Source organism: Perca fluviatilis, chromosome 6, assembly GCF_010015445.1.
Source record: "Perca fluviatilis chromosome 6, GENO_Pfluv_1.0, whole genome shotgun sequence".
In the NCBI taxonomy this organism is placed as follows: domain Eukaryota; kingdom Metazoa; phylum Chordata; class Actinopteri; order Perciformes; family Percidae; genus Perca; species Perca fluviatilis.
Window position 1 is genome coordinate 35,587,035 of NC_053117.1, and position 18,230 is coordinate 35,605,264.

Sequence of the window (18,230 nt, forward strand, 5' to 3'; positions counted from 1 at the left end):
AATAATAATCGCTAATTGAAAAATGAATCGAAAAATGAATCGTTAGATTAGTCGACTTATCGAAAAAAGAATCGCTAGATTAATCGTTTAAAAAATAATTGTTTGGGACAGCCCTAGTAGATAAACTAACCGTTGGTTTCACTCTGCACATGGGACTTTTACATTATATATGTTTTGTCATTTTGACGTCGATAAAATGTAACTAACTATATGGGAGAAAGTTTGATTTTGACTCCAGAGACTCCCCTGTTCGTATCTTTGCTTCATCCAAGTGTCTGTCTTCCTCTCTTTACTGGTATGAAGTACAGTTTAGATTGTGTTGCCAAAGCTTTGTTAGCAATCAATAATGATAAGTTACCAGAGATAATAAAGTCTTATAAAATCGATAGAGGCAATTATAATTGTGGTAATAATAATATGTCATATAAAGAAGAGATGTGAATATAAAGTACAAAGGACTTTACTGCAGAGGTGGAGGGAATGGAAAACACCTTCACTTTCTTCATTTCTTCTGTCCTTCCTTTGAAAATCTTTTTACTGTATCTCTCTCAATTCTCTACTGAGCCCTTCATCCCTCGCTTTCTATTACCTTGAACCATACTCTTTTTCTCTTCTCACCTCTATCTGACCTTCACACATATTGTTGATTCTCTTTTTCTATCATCCTCTTTTCCCCTCTTTCTACTCTACCACCCTCTCCTCTACTTCTATTTTTCCTCTTTTCTCCTATCCTTGCCTAAAAAATATGTGTTACAAAGAAGGAGCATATAAAAGAAGAAGTAAGAGAAGCAGAGAAGGAAAAAGACAATGACAAGTCCCTGTGAAGTGATTTTTCCTTCTCCGTCGGGCCACATGTTGTTGTTGTTAGGCGGCGGCCGGGCTGTGGAGCGTCAAGCCGTCAGGCTGTGATTGGATGGAACGTGCACAAGTAAACAACCACAGGGTGTGTGTGTGTGCTTTGATAGTGTGATGAGTGTGTGTTCGGAGGGTGCGTGTCTTCTTTGTTGTGTGTTGCTGTGTGGTTTGCATGTGAGTGATCATGTTTCTTGAGTGTGTGTGTGTGTGTGTGTGTGTGTGTGTGTGTGTGTGTGTGTGTGTGTGTATGCAATTTTTGTACAACAATTATTTCTTTATCTGGGCTTAAATTGTCACAAAATGGTTTTCATTGATACACTAATTTGTGGGTTCTGACAGCTTACATATCCTTAACTGAAAGATTGCACATTGCAGTAACTAATTACAGAAGTTAGATACAGAGCTACAGGGAACTGTGGCTGTACTGGCCAGTTCCCAGTCTGAATGTGCTCTGCTGGCGCTATCTGCAATAATAAAGGTCAAAACTTTAAATGTCTGTTCCACTAAGAACACAAAGTCACAGTCCTGTTGTCTCCAGTGCAGTTTTGACGTCACATTCATCCTTTGTGGGCAGCAGATAACGATGCCATGGAAAGCCCAAATGCAGTTAGTAGCAAACTGTCTTTAATTCAGAGCAGAGTTGCTGTCTTTCAGTTTGTATAAAAGAAGCGTAATCTAATTTCACGTCATTTGGATGTGAACAAACTTTTTTCACTGCAGGGTGGAACAAAAGCAAATCCTGCAGTCTTTGTTTGCCCTCTGCCAGTGTGTATGTTGGTACACAATGTATCTGTGTGTTTGGTACATCTGAGAACCAAATGTGTTCACATGGATAGAGACAATTTAATTCATCTGAAATCTTGAGTTTTTGTTAAGCACAGGACATTATTTTTCATTTGATTTCTTTGTTCAGATTTCTGTTATGGAAATGTGTGCAAATGCCTCATTTGCCTACTTATTTAAACATACAATTTCAGAAAACTTACAATACAAAAAAATAAAGTGTCTTAATGTCAGTAATCAACTGGGGAAGCTTGGTGATATCTTTGAGTGAAAACGTTTACCCTATTCACCTGCAGTGTCTTGCCTTCATGATTTAAAGGCAGGAACATTTCAGACTCCTATTTATCTGCTGGTAGTATTAAAGACACTGCAGACAGCAAGGTGCACTGCTATACTAAAAACCTGAACATATTAGCTTTAATCTGGAGGCCATGCCAGAAAAAAACACTGATAATATTTGGGATGTATAAATCACTTATCGAGATCTCGGCACATTAAAGTCAAAGAAAACTTGACTATTGTCTCAAAGTTCCACTACTCACCCAAAGAGACAATGCGGCACTGTAAGGAATTGTATTTAAACAACAGTAACTTTGGAAAACACCTATTTGTCTAACTTTGACTGCTAATGCCATTACTTTTACACTTAAGTGCTGAAGAAGTGAAGATTTTGCCCTTTTTGTGTCACTAGATGAAAAGTCAGAGGATCACCAAAGTCGTTGACCACGAACTGTCTGTTATTAGATTCCATGTCAATCCAGTGATTGTCAAGATATTTTGCTTTTGGGCTAACATGTTGCACCATTGAACAGACATGATGATCACTTCATACAAACAGCTAATACGGTTTAAAAAATATATATATATTATTTTTGTTAAAATCGATAAAAAAGCATTTGTAAGGAATATACACGCAAAACAGGTCCTCATAAACATAGTAATACAAATGTGTATATGTGACTGTGTAGAGGCTGCCACAGTCCTGTCATGGTGAACGATGTCATGTAAAAGAGCCGTTCCATCTGTAAAACAAACCAGTTTGTGGCCAAACGTCTGTAATTTGCAATCAGCGTGATCTCATTTAACTGCGACTATGTGAAAGATGAGCTCCTAATTTAATTCATTTCAAATTGGATTCCACAGATTAAAACTCCTTATTCATGTTTTGTTTTTTTGCTCTATAATTGTGTAAAAGAAAATGAAAAAAAAGAAATGTCAAAGTTTGTTTTCCCCCTGCAGGGTAAAGTTACTCTGTCAAATCCACAGAAAAAAAAAGTTTGAATGGAATATATATATATATATATGCTGACTGAGCAGAAAACTAGAGGGGATGTAAACAAAAAGAAATTGATGACAGAGAAAAAGAGAGGATAGATGGAAGAGAGACAGAGGGAGAAGGGAAAGAGGTGGAGACTGAAGGTGGAGGAAGGAAGAAAGAGACAAAAGCCAGGAGAGACAGAAAGAAAGTAGAGAAAAAGAAAACAGCCAGCATTCTAATATGTAAACACACAATATTCTGTGTCTTTTAATGAGAATGGTGTGTTGAGGACATGGACGTCACATCCGAGTTTATCAAAAACATTTCAACCAGCTGAAATTACAAAAATGTCAACTTTGTTGTGACTTTCACTAAACAACCTTACTTAGTGCGTCATGCTCATCTGTTTAGCCACAATGCTTACCATAAAACTTTTGTTTTATAAACAAAGAAAAGGAAATTTAAGTGTGATTAGTGAGAACATTGATTCATATAAAATGTTTCCCCAACAGATGAATGAATGATGAATGTTATCATGGGTTTTTATACATTATAAAACTTTTTGTCTGTTTTGTCAAAGAGCAACACATTTTTACTCCCAACTCATCACATACAGCAGCTTGGTCACGACCCTTTTTGGCGTCACGTTTTTAAGGCTCTGGGTACCCCTTTGGTGTCATTTTTCAATATGCAGGGTATAGTTGGGTTTCGGAAAAAGACTGTTGAAAGGGTTAAAATAAATGTTTGTGACATAACTTCCGTAGGTTATGTACGTAACGTAAGAGTAAATAAGTCAGCGTAGACTTTTGGTTGAATCCTGGATAAAAGATTCAGAAATGTGTATATTTTTGTTTGCAGAGAAAGAAGAAAAAACGTTTTGATGGTAAATTTGTCTTTTCTTTAAAAAAGTGTTAAAAACTAGTGTGGCTTCAAGAAGAGTTACCAGGGAGAGAGAGGCAGCAGGTCGACACAAGGCCACAGAGTGCCTAGATTTTAGAAAATAAAAGACTTCTTCCAGTCTTGTTTTGACTGGCTCAGTTTGTCAGACAAATAAATCAGAAAGCAGCAACTTTGTAAAAAAAAAAATAAAAATAAAAACCTGTGTTCACTGCGTTGTTTTAGTGGCGGGCCAAAAGCTTTCTTCCAGTCTAAGAGTTTAAATACTGTCGGTAATAAAATTAGAGTGACATCCAAAGAAAACTGCTGTTTTATTTCGTGCAGACAGAGCCGTCGCAGAGCCAAGGGGTTTGGCTTAAGTTTGGAGCATTTAGATGTTACAGTCACATTTACATATGAAACATTTAGCTGATAATTTTATCATCTTTATAGTGAGGCAGCTGAGGGGACCTAAACCTGTCTCCTTCTAGTTAGAGGATATTCAGCTAGTGTAAATAGTTTACTTTCTTGCTTAAGGACATTTCCTTGGACAAGGACAGCTGTAATCTGTTCTGGGAATCAAACTTGTGATCTGAAGAGTTTTAGAAGAGACAATGTATTGTTACAACAGTAAATGTTTTTTGGCTTAAAATCCAGGATTATTTCTAAGCTATTATTAAATTCATCAAACATACAGAATCCAGCATAGAGAAGGCCGAGAGACAACGATAAAAGAAAAGTAAAAAAGAAAGAAAGAAGAAAGAAAGAAAGAAAGAAAGAAAGAAAGAAAGGTAAGTAGTGTTCTCTCACGGTTTTCGTCCTGAGCGATGCACTGCAGTGGGATGCCGAAGAAGGAAGTGTAGGAGTCATTGTACCAAACCAGCAGCTCTGTTCCTCGGGGGATATCCATACAAGCTCTGTAGAAGATACAGGACCTGCAATAAAACACAGACACAATTTAATTGAAAAAGTGCCACACAAATAGGGTTTTAGTCTTGTTAAAATCTTCTGGATAACATCAAAGTGCAGCGTCCTGAAAATATTCTGAAAAGAAAACCAAATATCAAGTCATTTCAGTGTGAAGATGCAGGACAGGAGTGATGGGGGTCCAGTTTAGAGTCTGCATGTGTTGCTTAACCCTTCAGGAATCCAGAAAATAAGATGCTCCCTTCTCTTTCACTTTCCATTCAAAGAGCATGAGAATGTCACTACAGTTCTTTGAATTCCAGACTATCGACCGAGATGGTAGGTAAAAAGCTAGATTTTTTTCAGAAAAAAAACCCAGATCTGCAGACGGGATAGTGTTACTGGTCAGTGACTCTGTCCAGGTCTGATTTTGGAAATGTTTCCCATCTGATAACAGCTAGATTTCATAGCTGACCAAACCCAAATGATTTATGGGTAATACCTGGTGTCTCTCACTCTGTTTGGACCAACTAATGACAGTGATGTTGTTCAAACACACAGCCAGTGGGCTGGCTGGTTAGGGTTCCACCCAAAAACATCATTCTAACAACATTAACAAACTCTGAGTTCAAAACCACATTTTCATATCCAGCCCAGACTATTTTAAAACTATTTCCCATGTTTTTTATCCCACCAAGGTGGTAGGGTGTCAGACAGACCAGAGAACTGTAACTGAGAGGTCACCGGTTCAACTTCTACACGACTCCCATGTTTTCCTGCCAAAGTGCCTTCAAGCCAGAAGACTAATTACTTTTTGCCAACAGCTTGAGACAACCACTTAAAGTGAAAATAAATTATATTCAATCCAAAACCATAACTGCTTTTTAATATCCAGTTAATTCGAAGCACATTGAGTTTCCCTAATGTGAGAAATGTTCAACTAATGAAGTTTGACTTGACATCACTAAAATGCCTCTTGATGCAATCAAAAGCCCCATTTAACCATTGGACTGTTAAAATTTGTCCAAAAGCAGCTCAGTCAAGAGATGCACAAATCATACTGACATTACTGCTGACCATTTTCTAGGGATGCACCGAAATGAAAATTCTTGGCCGAAACCGAAAACCGAAAAAAGAGGAAACCAAGACCGAAAACCGAAACCGAAACACCGAAAGAAATTAAGCCAATTATTAGTACCATTGCATTTATGGCTATGACTGTGTACTAACTTTACTAAAATCAAGGCATTGCAATTGTATAAATTAATATTAAAGTTTAATTAAAAAAATATCTAGCAGAAATATGGCTACAATCTGATAGTCACATACAGTATACAGTAGCCTAAGAACAGAATAGCTTACCTATTGTTATTATTATTATTATTATTTATTAATTGAGGCACTTTCTTGCAGGATTTCACTGAACATATCAGACAACGCAGGGTGCATGCCCCTCATCTGGTGCAGAGAGACAAGTCTTTTTTCTGCGCTCTCTGATCTCCTGCGCTGGACGCTGCTCGCTCTCCGTCTCCACGCGGGTTCTCCGCATCCATCGCGGCCTGGATCATTTCTCGTGCGCCCTGCTTTATTTCCACATCCAAGTAATGGTCTTTATAACGCGGATCAAGTACAGTCGCGATGAAGTGCAGCGGATCCGAATAGATCTCACTGAAACGTGTGCTGACAGACTCTAAGAGCACTTTTCATTGTTTTCACTCCGTGGTCCGTCTCAACCTCTTTGCTTAGGAGACGCTTTGCAGGTGGATCGGGTACTGACACACGTGCAGGTCGCGTTTTCTGTTTGCGTCATCACAACATTTTCGGCCGTATTGTTTCGGTGATAAAGGTATTTCGGCCGAAAACCGAAAATGCCCTTTTGGGCCATTTTCGGCCGAAAATTTTCGGTGGCCGAATATTCGGTGCATCCCTACCATTTTCTAAATCAAAGTGATATATATATATATATATATATATATCACAGGCCAAAAGTTTGGACACACCTTCTCATTCAAATGCGTTTCCTTTTATTTTCATGACCATTTACATTGTAGATTCTCACTGAAGGAATCAAAACTATGAATGAACACATGTGGGATTATGTACTTAACAAAAAAGTGTGAAATAACTGAAAACATGTCTTATATTTTAGATTCTTCAAAGTAGCCACCCTTTGCTTTTTTATTAATAAGGGAAAAAAATTCCACTAATTAACCCTGACAAAGCACACCTGTGAAGTGAAAACCATTTCAGGTGACTACCTCATGAAGCTCATTGAGAGAACACCAAGGGTTTGCAGAGTTATCAAAAAAGCAAAGGGTGGCTACTTTGAAGAATCTAAAATATAAGACATGTTTTCAGTTATTTCACACTTTTTTGTTAAGTACATAATTCCATATGTGTTCATTCATAGTTTTGATGCCTTCAGTGAGAATCTACAATGTAAATAGTCATGAAAATAAAGAAACACATTGAATGAGAAGGTGTGTCCAAACTTTTGGCCTGTACTGTATATATTTAGTTTTTGCTGAGGCTGTTCACTCATCTTGATGTACGGAAAGTGGGGTTTACAGGTGTGCAGGTATACCAGTTCTACTGTGTACGGAGGGGGGAAACATACTGGTGGTGACAGTACCAGCAACAGCAACATGCAATCAGACAGACAGAACTTGCATCGCCTAGGGCTGCTCGATTATGGAAAAAAATCATAATTCTGATTATTTTGGTCAATATGAAATCATGATTATTTAACACAATTAATTATTGACTTTTGGAAAGATGTTACAATTATTGAATTTAAAAAAACAAACGGTAAAACTGTTTAAAAAAATCAACAGTGAAAACACCTAGAACTGTGAAATTTCCCTTCATACTTTTCCTTTTTTAAACTTTTCCATTCAGAGCACAAGACAAAATAAGAGTTAACTTACAAAACATAATGTGTAAAATAATCGTTTTTTCTCGATTACTCGGTTTCTGTGATCGTTGGAATCATAATCCTGATTAAAAATGTGATTAATTGCACAGCCCTATCATCACCCAACAAGAAGAGGACAACTAGACCAACACTGCATTGGTTGCATGGTAGTAATACATCGTAGTGCAGAGCAGCAGTTCCAATTTTTTGTTCCAAAGTTAACAAGGACAAGAAATTAAAATATGAACGGATTCTGACAGACAATACACAAGTTTTACACACCTGCTTGTGTTTATGTGGTTTTTTAGTTGCATTACACATGAATGTTTTTGCAAAGTCCAACAAGGTTACAGTTTATAAATCCAAAGCAAAAACATGGTGTGAAGTAATTTAATAGTATTTCAGCTATGTTTGATGAAAACCGCGACAATACCATTTATACTATACAGTATTAGTTTTGGCCATAATAATCGTGTGAAAATTGAATACCGGCACTAACTTACAATTGTGGAATCATGCATTTTTCCTGGTAATAAGAGTGAGTGAAAGTACTGATAAAGATCAGAAATATTTGAGGAGAGCAGTTAGTACAGCCAGACAAGTCAAACTTAGCCGGCTGAAGAAGATCTGTGTTTAAGAGAGAGAGAGAGAGAGAGAGAGAGAGAGAGAGAGAGAGAGTGTGTGTGTGTGTGTGTGTGTGTGTGTGTGTTTTATTAATTCTTTCCACACCGGGGGAGAGGTGGGGTGGGGCTGGATCCATGTGAAAACATAGCCAGGAGGGACCAGGCTATAAATCAAACATACCCCAATGACCTCCCAGGATAAAAAGAGAAAATATGAGTCCACAAACATGCAGCGGCTTGTATGCATTTAAAACAAATGTATGTGTTTAATACACACACGCTGCTACATTCGGGCGGGGCTGTGTTATAAATCAAACACATCCAACAGGCTCTCAGGTATGAAAAATAAAGACCCCTGCTGCGTTACAGCAGCGTGGTTGAGTTTAAAACTGTTCGTCTGGCAGATCAGTGGGACGCAGTATCGTCAGCTCTCTGATCTTTCTTCGGTTCTCTGTTTTCATACAAAGCAAAAAAAGCTTTATGATCAGCTTTTAAATAATAACATACTTAACAACGGTGTGAGGTTATAAATCAAGGTGGAATAATGTGTCTACATGCGTCCAAACATGTTTATCTAAAACATTCATGCTGACAAAGTGTCACAAAGCCAGTCCACAATGTCAGTGTGGTCTGGCCCAACTCAGCGGCCATTTTCTGGGTTATGGAATGTCTATGACCAAAATGACGTTACAAGCAATATAAACCACTACCAACAGTTAATAGAAGAAACACATCTCCTTCAGTCCATTCTTCAGTTCTTCAAACTGATCTTTGAAGTTTTTCACCATATTTGCTTTATGAAAAAAAAAAAAAAAACATTTCTAGGCCAAAGGAGAAGAAAAATAAACCAGACCATAATAAAGCTACAGAAAAGGCTGGAGTTTGAAGGGGTACCTGTAACTTCTGTGAACGGGAAACTTGATGTTCATTATCTGTACTGATAAAGGAAGCAGAAGTTCAGAATTTCTTTGTTTTTCTTAAGTCTGAAGACAGTTGCACTTCAACTGAAGAGGTAACAACCTGACCCTCTTTGAAAGGGGCAGGACATTAATGTTCATCGATACTTTCCTGGTGCTACATCCTTGTATGAACAAGTTTTACCAGTTTTTCTAAGCCTTGATTGGAAATCACGTACAGTCATACACCTGTTACTGTCTCCTGGGAAATTCCAAATTCCACACTTTGCAGGTACAACTTTGTAGAACTGCTCTCCAAGTAACTTGACATTTTAGCATCAAAAACCTGATCCTGGTTAAAAAAACACTAAAATCTTTTAGTCAAGATTGTTTTGTTGCAAATGTAAGCCAAAACCCACCACAGTTGACACTAGATCTAATGATCTATCTAGAATAAGCTGTGTCTGCCAAACACTAGCAGGGCTGTTTCATTTTTTTCATACTTGTCATTGACAACATCAACATGTTTTCAGCCTCCATTGGTTCTCGGGTTTGTGGGCCCTGCCCATTTATAGTTGTCACATCTAAATCTGCTCGCAAAAAGAGATTTGAGTGTAGAGTGGCACAGCAAGAATTGTATCTAGTTAGTGGATTAAACAGATAATAAATGTAATTAATAACCAAACAGATTCATTAATCAAAACAAGTTTATTGATCATTCTCTGGTGTTGACTGTCCTGAATGGTCTGGCCTGATCTGTCGGACCAAAAATATGATTCAACTGCAATAAAAGATACAACTTCAGGTAAGTGCAGTAGTTTTGACTGTGACGGTTAAATACTGGAAAAAAATAGAAATAGTGCAACCATTTTATTATTGCAAAGTTGGCCTATGAAAACTAAAACAAATTATTTTTTCTGTTTAGAATTCAGCTCAAATTATTTACATTTTATATTATTTAATTATGTTAATTATGCAATTATGTATTATGGCACAAAGTTATTTATATCTATATGTCTACATGATATTTAGTATATTTAAGGCACTTCCATGTATTCAGATGTGTTAAACTTAAGCCATCTGAAATCAACTTATTGTGGCTGTAAGTGACTTACTTATAAGGCTGTAAGTGACTCTAATATTCTTTTTATGTATATTTATGGTTACTTTTGGCTACTTAAATAGTACATTATTATATATAAATATCTCATAGTATACAATATATTTTAAATGCACTTTATATACTTGTCAAGCAATCTCATTTTGTATATTTTCTATTAAATACTTAAGTCACTTAACAACAACCCATCTTATTTAGATATCTGCAGTGTGGCTATAATTGTAAAACTATGCCAGCAACATGGTTGACTGATTGACTGATTGTGAATTATCCAGAGTATCCAAACCATTGTTTTTGGAAAATACAGTGCTTGACTTATGGGATTTATTTACTTTATTATTTTTTCAAATCAACAGGTACCAAGTTTAACTACTGAGGTGGAATTTACCTAACACAAAATGGCATCCGGTAAGTCAAGCAAGGCTTCATATCATAACATTAAAATTTTTTATAGATGATTTTTTGGGGGCTTTTCTCTTTATTATAGAGTGACAGTAGATAGACATGAAAGGGGGAGAGAGATGGGCGATGACACGCAGCAAAGGGCAGCAGGTCGGAGTCGAATCCGCGCCGCTGCAGCACTCAGCCAACATGGGGCGAACGCTCTTACTGGGTGAGCTAGAGGCCGTCCCCATATCATAACATTTTCTGTCAGTTAGGAGAAAAACTGAAATAAAATGCAAGACAAGGTCAGAAATAAAATCACATGACACAAAAGAATGAAGGTAGTGTGTCAAATCTATTACAAGACAGTTGAAGGATAAGAGAATGGAAAGTTGAAAATCTTAAAGTTACTATGTATAACATTTTAATGTGATATCATCTTTTAAATTATTCTGATGGCGTAAAACTTTGCTTGTAGAAAATGTAAACTGTCCCAGTCTAAACTGGTGCAGTCTATGTGCTGCATTGTCCATCTCAGTGTCCCTGTGTCGAATGTGTGGGTGTCAATGTCATTCTTGATACTGCCACCAAATGGCTGCAAAGGACTGTTGAAATCCTACATAATTTATTTTTTCATATATACTTTTTTTTTATACGTCAAACAGTGTTTGTGTTAAAATTTGAGGTTTACCCAACTGACAATTAGGGCCTTTTGTTTACCCACAGATTGGCTAAGGAGGTCACCTTAAATAGGATCTCCTTGTACTCAAGTCAAAGTGGCCTAGTATTCATGTTTCCCATGATAACAAACATGGAGAAAAGACAAGTGAAGAAAATGGTCAGTGTAGTAACAAGTAGTATTAATTGTAATGTCACTCATCTGGCGATAGCAATGTACTTTCCTACGCTGTCAAAAGAGTGTGTGGATGAAGCATTAGGTTGTTAAATTTGACTAATCAAGCACTTGGTTCTGTATGCCTCGTAATGTTACTACTCCATTGCATTTTCGGCCGTTGCATTTGTCAGTTTAAATGGAAGTTAGTCCGTTGCATGGCAACGTCAAAAATAAAAATGGCTGCCGCCCCGACCATTTGAATGGGTATATCCTTTGTATCCATTTTATTTCTGTGGCTGTAACATATTGTACTATGAATATGTGCTAAAACCTGCACTTAAGCATTAATCAATATTTTCAATATTGACACTGACTCAAATGGATCTTTGTAATTTAAAAGGGGTGAATGTTGCAATTGTGAGTGTTGCAATTAATTATAATGAGTACTGCGACTTTACAGACCAAACTCTGTTTCCAGAAGCAGCAGGCAGCTGTTTTCAGCCAACACTCACTGTACACTGCCACCCAGCATCAAACAGCAGTCAAAGTCAGTGACAAGTTAAAAGGAACATACTGACTTATTGAGATTTAGTTAGTTAGATAAGTCCATACATACCCTTCTCGTCTCTGTGCGTGTTGTAACGCTGTCTGAGGCCCCCACCACTAGCCTGGTTAGCCCAGATCCTGGAGGTAACCGGCTCCAACTAGCCTACTGCTCCCAATAAATGACAAAATAACGCCAACATTTTCCTATTTACATGTTGTGTTTTATATAGTCAGAGCGTGTACAAATAACAAGGTCACATGAGACACACTATCTTCTGACCGTATACATACTGGGAACTATATTCTCAAAAAGGCGAAGCACTGCTACTTGGGCGGACTGATTTGCTGGCAGCACCTGAGAAGCCCCTTGGTGAGGAGCAGAGAGTAGCAGTGCTTCGCCTTTCTGAGAATATAGTTCCCAGTATGTATACGGTCAGAAGATAGCCGTGTCTCATATGACCTTGTTATTTATACACTCTGTGACTATACAAATCATAACATGTAAATAGGAAAATGTTGGCGTTATTTTGTCACTTATTGGGAGCAGTAGGCTAGTTGGAGCTGGTTACCTCCAGGATCTGCGCTAACCAGGCTAGTGGTGTGGGCCTCAGACAGAGTTACAACACGCAAGGAGATGAGATGGGTATGTATGGACTTATCTAGCTCTGGGGGATACGGTGAATAAGCTAAAGTCCCAATAAGTTTGCATGTTCCTTTAATAAAGAAAGCTAATAGTCAAGAGTTCTGATGTAGCCAGGTTTATCTCATTAACTGAAAAGAGACTAAAATGTACAATCTCAAGGGCAGCAGGTAGAGATTTCTAAATTTGGGACAAATGGCACAACATCATCTGAGAAGGACATTTAATTAAATATTGTTCCAAAATTCATCTGCTTAACTTCATCATGACTTCATATACCTTATGTAAGTAGCTCAGTGGATAGAACAAAGAGAGCAACCTTGGTGGGTTCCTCTTTCCGATTAATAATACGTAATGCTTTTGTTCTCATTGTTTTACAGCATCTGAACTCAGGATTGTGATATTTGGAAAAAGCCAGAATGAAAAGACGACACTAACTAACTTACTGACTGGAAAACAAGATTGTTCTCATCCAAGAACGCGTGCACAATTTGCACATTTGCACACAAAACCCTTCACAGTAGTGAAAACACCAGACGTCTTCAGTCTGCCTGTGCAAAGAGTGAAACACGAGATGAAGAAGTGTGTGGCTGAATGTCCTCCTGGACCAAATGTTCTGCTGCTGTTAGTGAAGCATTCTAATTTCAATGAAGAGGACAGAAAAAAAATTAAGTCAATCATAAACTTCTTTGGACAAGATGCTTTTAAATCCTCAATGGTCATCATACCAAAAAATGATTGGGTTGGGAATTCCACAGTTTATCAACTCATCCAAGATTGCAGACAAAGACAGCATAGAATGAACTTTGATGAACACGATTTTCCAGACAATGATTTTCAAGAGTTGATTGAGAAAATGGAGAAGATAGTGGATGAAAACAGGGGACAATATTTGACCTTCACCGAAGAGACTGTTTGCCAGGGTAGACCTGAATGTGCAAAACCTACTCTTACAAGACGTGGATCAGAAGCTTATCAATATCAAGGAAAAGGATTTCACAGAATGGTGCCGGGTACAGCATCTCTCAGGATCCCTCCCAGGATAGTGCCAAGAAAAAAGTCTCCCAGGATAGTCCCGAAAAGAGAGTTTCCCAGTACGGTGACAAGTAGAGAGTGTCTCAGGATGGTGCTGATTGGAAAGACTGGTTGTGGAAAGAGTGCCACTGGAAACACCATTTTGGGCAAAGAATGCTTCAAATCGAAATCCAGCCCAAAGTCAGTGACCGAGTTTTGCGGGACAGAAACAGGGGAGATTGATGGGCGACGTGTCGTCATAATAGACACCCCTGGCTTGTTCGACACAACTCTGACCAATGATAAAGTTCAACAGGAGCTTGTGAAATGTGTCAGCTTGTTGGCTCCAGGACCTCATGTGTTCTTACTGGTGCTGCCGATCGGTCGCTTTACAAAGGAGGAAGAAGAAACTGTGGAGCTGATCAGGGACTTTTTTGGCAAGAAGTCAGAAGACTTCATCATTGTCGTATTCACCAGAGGAGATGATCTTGAAGACCAAACGATTGAGAGTTACATAGAAGAAGACACTGAGGGATCCTTAAAAAATCTGATAACTGAATGTGGAGGAAGATACCATGTCTTCAATAACAATGATCAGGAGAATCATTCTCAAGTTAGCCAGCTGCTGATCAAGGTTGAGACAATGGTGAAGAAAAACGGCGGTGGCTACTACACCTCAGATTGGTTTCAAGGAGCTGAGGCAGCCATACAAAAAGAAAAAGAGATCATGATGTTGAAGGAACTAGAGATACAGAGGAAACAGAGGGACCTTGAAAGAAAACATCAAGAAGAAATGCGAGCGAAGGAAAGAGAATTGGCAGAGCTAAGATCAAAAAAAAAAAAAAAAAAAAAAAAAAAAAAAGAAAAAAAAAAAAAAAAAATAAACTTGATCAAGAAAAAAAAAAAAAAAACCAAAAAGAAAAAAAAAAAAAAAAAGGAAAAAAAGAAAAAAAAAGAGAAAAGAGGGGGAAAAGAAGAGAACAGAGATGAAAGAAACTAAGAAACGCAAGTGGATCATAACTTGAAGTTTTGGAGGAAAATCTAAAATATGTATCAGAAAGAAGTGCTGTCGCTGACTGGGTGTTAATATTGAAGGCTAGAGAAGACATAAAAAAAGAGGCTTGGGAGCAGGAAAGAAAGGAATGGTGGAACATACGATATCAAGAAGAGCAACAGGAACGAGAGGAGGAGCAAAGACGACTTGAAAAGCTCAGACAGGAGCAGGAATTTGAAAGATATGAAAACAAAAGAAAAGAAAAAGAAGAGAGGATCAAAAGAGAATATGAGGAAGAAGAACTCTATCAGGACATTGATGAAATAAGGAGGAAACACGAAGAGGAGGTCAGAAAGCAAGCTGAACAATGCCACGAATTCAGACACAAGTATACACAGGAAGTTTTAGCTGAGATGGAAAAGTGTGGAAAGGAGATGGAGGATCTGAAGCAGAGGCAACAAAACCAAAATGCCTCAATGATAAAACAGTTGTGCAGACACAAAGTATACCAGAAAGACTTTAAGAAATTGAAGAAAAACCAAGAACAAGAAATGAATGAGCTGAAATTGAAACTTTTAAACCTTGAGAAACAGAATCAGAGCAATGAAATCCATGAGCTAGAGAAAATACATGAGGAGGAAATACATAGGTGGATACAGGAACATGTGAAGAAAGCCAGCGAAAACAAGGCTTGTCACATTTTATGAGATGTTTTGTTTTTTTCTCACAGCGGCACAGTTTCAGCTGAAAAACTGAGCTTTTGTTTGAAGACTAAATATTTTGTGAGATTTTTGTCATGTTGACTGGTGTATATAGTTAGCGTATATAAAGTTGTTCAGGTACCATTAGTATTAGTACTTATTATAATACATGGACATCCCCTTTGTTTTGGAAGTGTGCTTCTTCTGGTCATGCACTTTGTAGCACAACTGCTCTCCATGTCACTTGACAATTTAGCATCAAAAACCTGATCCTGCTAAAACATTAGATGTTCAAAGGTTTTAGGCAGGATTGTTTTATTTCCACATTTAAGGCAAACCCCACCACAGTTGACACTAGATCTAATGATCTATTTACAACTAGCTTTAACAGAGACTAAAATGTTCAAGTCATGAGCATTTAAGCTTTTGTTTGAAGACTAAATATTTTGTGAGATTTTTGTCATGTTGACTGGTGTATATAGTTAGCGTATATAAAGTTGTTCAGGTACCATTAGTATATTTAATATTCAATGTCTGACATTAAAATAACAATATGATAAATTACGTTGTATAGTTGTAAGTGCAAATGTCTGTAAACAGATAACAATTATAGTAGCCAATGCACTGTAGCACATCATTTGTTTAACTTCTGTTAACTTTAAGAGCTGATTAAGTTTAAATGTATGCATGTTCAATAGCTGTAAAGTTCAGTGTATCTGTAGCCTGTACTGTCATTTAATATGACTTTGTCTTTTTGCACAAGTTAACAATTAACAATTAAACTATTTTGCATTAAGACAGGTAAGAGATATTACAGCAAATGTTAAGAGTAAACTAGTGAAACCTGACAAATAAATGGATGCGGAAAAAATAATTACATATCTGTTTTTGTTTTACAAGGAATGTCTATTTCAAAAAGTGTTTATAAGAGATGAATACATTTTTTTATATGGATGCACTTTGTGCAACTTTTTGTTTTCCTCGTAGAGCTACGTTTACATTGATATGCATGTTCTACTGTGATAATGTTGGGAGCCTACGATCCACTGAAACAATAGTCTGCATCGTGAAAATATTTTTCAGATTCAATGATTAATGTTTTAAACCATATTTAACATTTATTTCTAATTATATATACATAGGGTAATCTACTTGTGCATTATTTAACAACAATCTTTGCTGTCACTGTAGACTTTACTATAAAGTGTCAGATTTCATCTTTATGTGAATGGGCTGAACATCTGAACATCCTGCTGTGGACAAGTTTAACCCGTTTCCTTATTTACAGTTAACGCTGTACAGCACAGCAGACTTTGCTTAGTTGTAACCTTTTGTCTTGTGATTGTGGTTTCTACACTATTGTACTTTCATATTAAAGATTAAAGATCTGTTCGTAACAACAGAGGGGGTAAAAACTTATTTGGGTCTAATATAGCATTATATGCAGTTTCTCATTACAGCATCATTTAGGTAGGCCTAAATGGTGTATAATTAGGGTACAACTGTCTAATAAAGACCACATTATTTATAGGTGTTTGTGTCATTACAGTGTGGTTTAATAGATGAACGGTATCTCCATTGCACTTAAGGTTAACTTACATGACAAACTACATCATCGTCTTAACAAAAATGAGAGTACTTACAGTGTGCTCCAAATGTACCTTTTATTTACATTCATTTATCTCACTGTATTTACCTTACTTTTTAAGTCAAATCTTTTTTTTCCTTTTTGGCATTTTAGGCCTTTATTTGATAGGACAGCTTAAACATGAAAGGGGAGAGAGAGGGGGAATGACATGCAGCAAAGGGCCGCAGGTCGGAACTGAACCTGCAGTGGCTGCGCCAAGGACTAAGCCTCTGTACATGTGGAGCACGCCCTACCAGGCACCCAAATCAGACCTTCCTAACAGGCTCCAAAGGAAAGCAGCTTGCTGCCTGCCTGATGGTCTCCATGAATGGGTCAAGCCCAGAGGAATTTAACTACAAGAGGGCATTAGAACTGTTCTTCTCAAAGCTCAGGAACAACAAATGTCCAAATTCAGGGTGCACAGTTTGTCAATAAGGATGTAGAAAAAGTTAGAGTAGAATATATCATTATTGAGTTGATCAATAACCTGTCCAAACCTGTAATAAATAGAAAATAAACAAGTTCAACACAGGTAACCACTTTTGCTTAAATCAATTTGATGAATCAACTGTTTGCTCTAGTGGATTTTGTGTTTTGACCGTTTGTAAACTAAACCCTGTCACATTTACCATTCTTTGTGGGTGTGACTTTTTCCCAATGTCATCACCACTCATTTCTTAACGTGTTAATGATTAAATTGCTTACAAGAACACAACATTGTTTAAAAGAACACAGATTGTTCATAGATATAGTTGTCTTTTAATTTTGCTCTCAAAGTGCACCAAATTGATGCATTTAACCTTAAAATGTACAGCATTTTCTTCCTTGGATTTAGCGTTAGCTAAAAAAAAATGTAATGTAATGTAACAAGTTTTGCCAGTTTTTCTAAGCCTTGATCGGAAATCACTTGTTATCAGACACATGTTACCGTCTTCAGGGGAATTCAGAATTTCGCAGGTTGTTTTTTTTTTCTCTGTACGTACACTTTGAAGCACAACTGCTCACTGACACTTGATCTTATAGCATCAAAAACCTGATCCCAGTAAAAGTACTAGATGTTTAAATCTTGCAGAGTGAAGTTATAGTCAAGATTGTTTTGTTTCCACATTTAAGCCAAAATCCACCAGAGTTGACACTGGATCTAATGATTTATTTATAACTAGCTTTAACAGTTTTTATTAATGACAAAAATTGAGATTTTTCCAGCCAATGAGTTCTTGATGTGTGGGTCCTGCCCATTCATTGTTGTTACACCTTA

General features: G+C 37.2%; 2 protein-coding genes across 2 annotated transcripts in view; one reads left to right on the plus strand and one right to left on the minus strand.

Moving 5' to 3' along the window:
• prdm6 (PR domain containing 6) overlaps positions 1-18,230 on the minus strand; it is a 103,317-nt gene that overhangs the window by 26,400 nt on the left and 58,687 nt on the right. The window contains exon 6 of the mRNA XM_039804041.1: positions 4,583-4,707. Within this exon, the coding sequence (XP_039659975.1) occupies positions 4,583-4,707 (125 nt within the window). The remainder of the gene's footprint in view (positions 1-4,582; positions 4,708-18,230) is intronic.
• Positions 9,772-16,303, plus strand: LOC120560628 (GTPase IMAP family member 8-like). Its single transcript, XM_039803310.1, is given in 4 exon segments — positions 9,772-9,916; positions 10,588-10,639; positions 13,017-14,659; positions 14,746-16,303. Coding segments are annotated over 3 exon segments (2,259 nt in total). The 5' UTR covers positions 9,772-9,916; positions 10,588-10,629; the 3' UTR covers positions 15,352-16,303.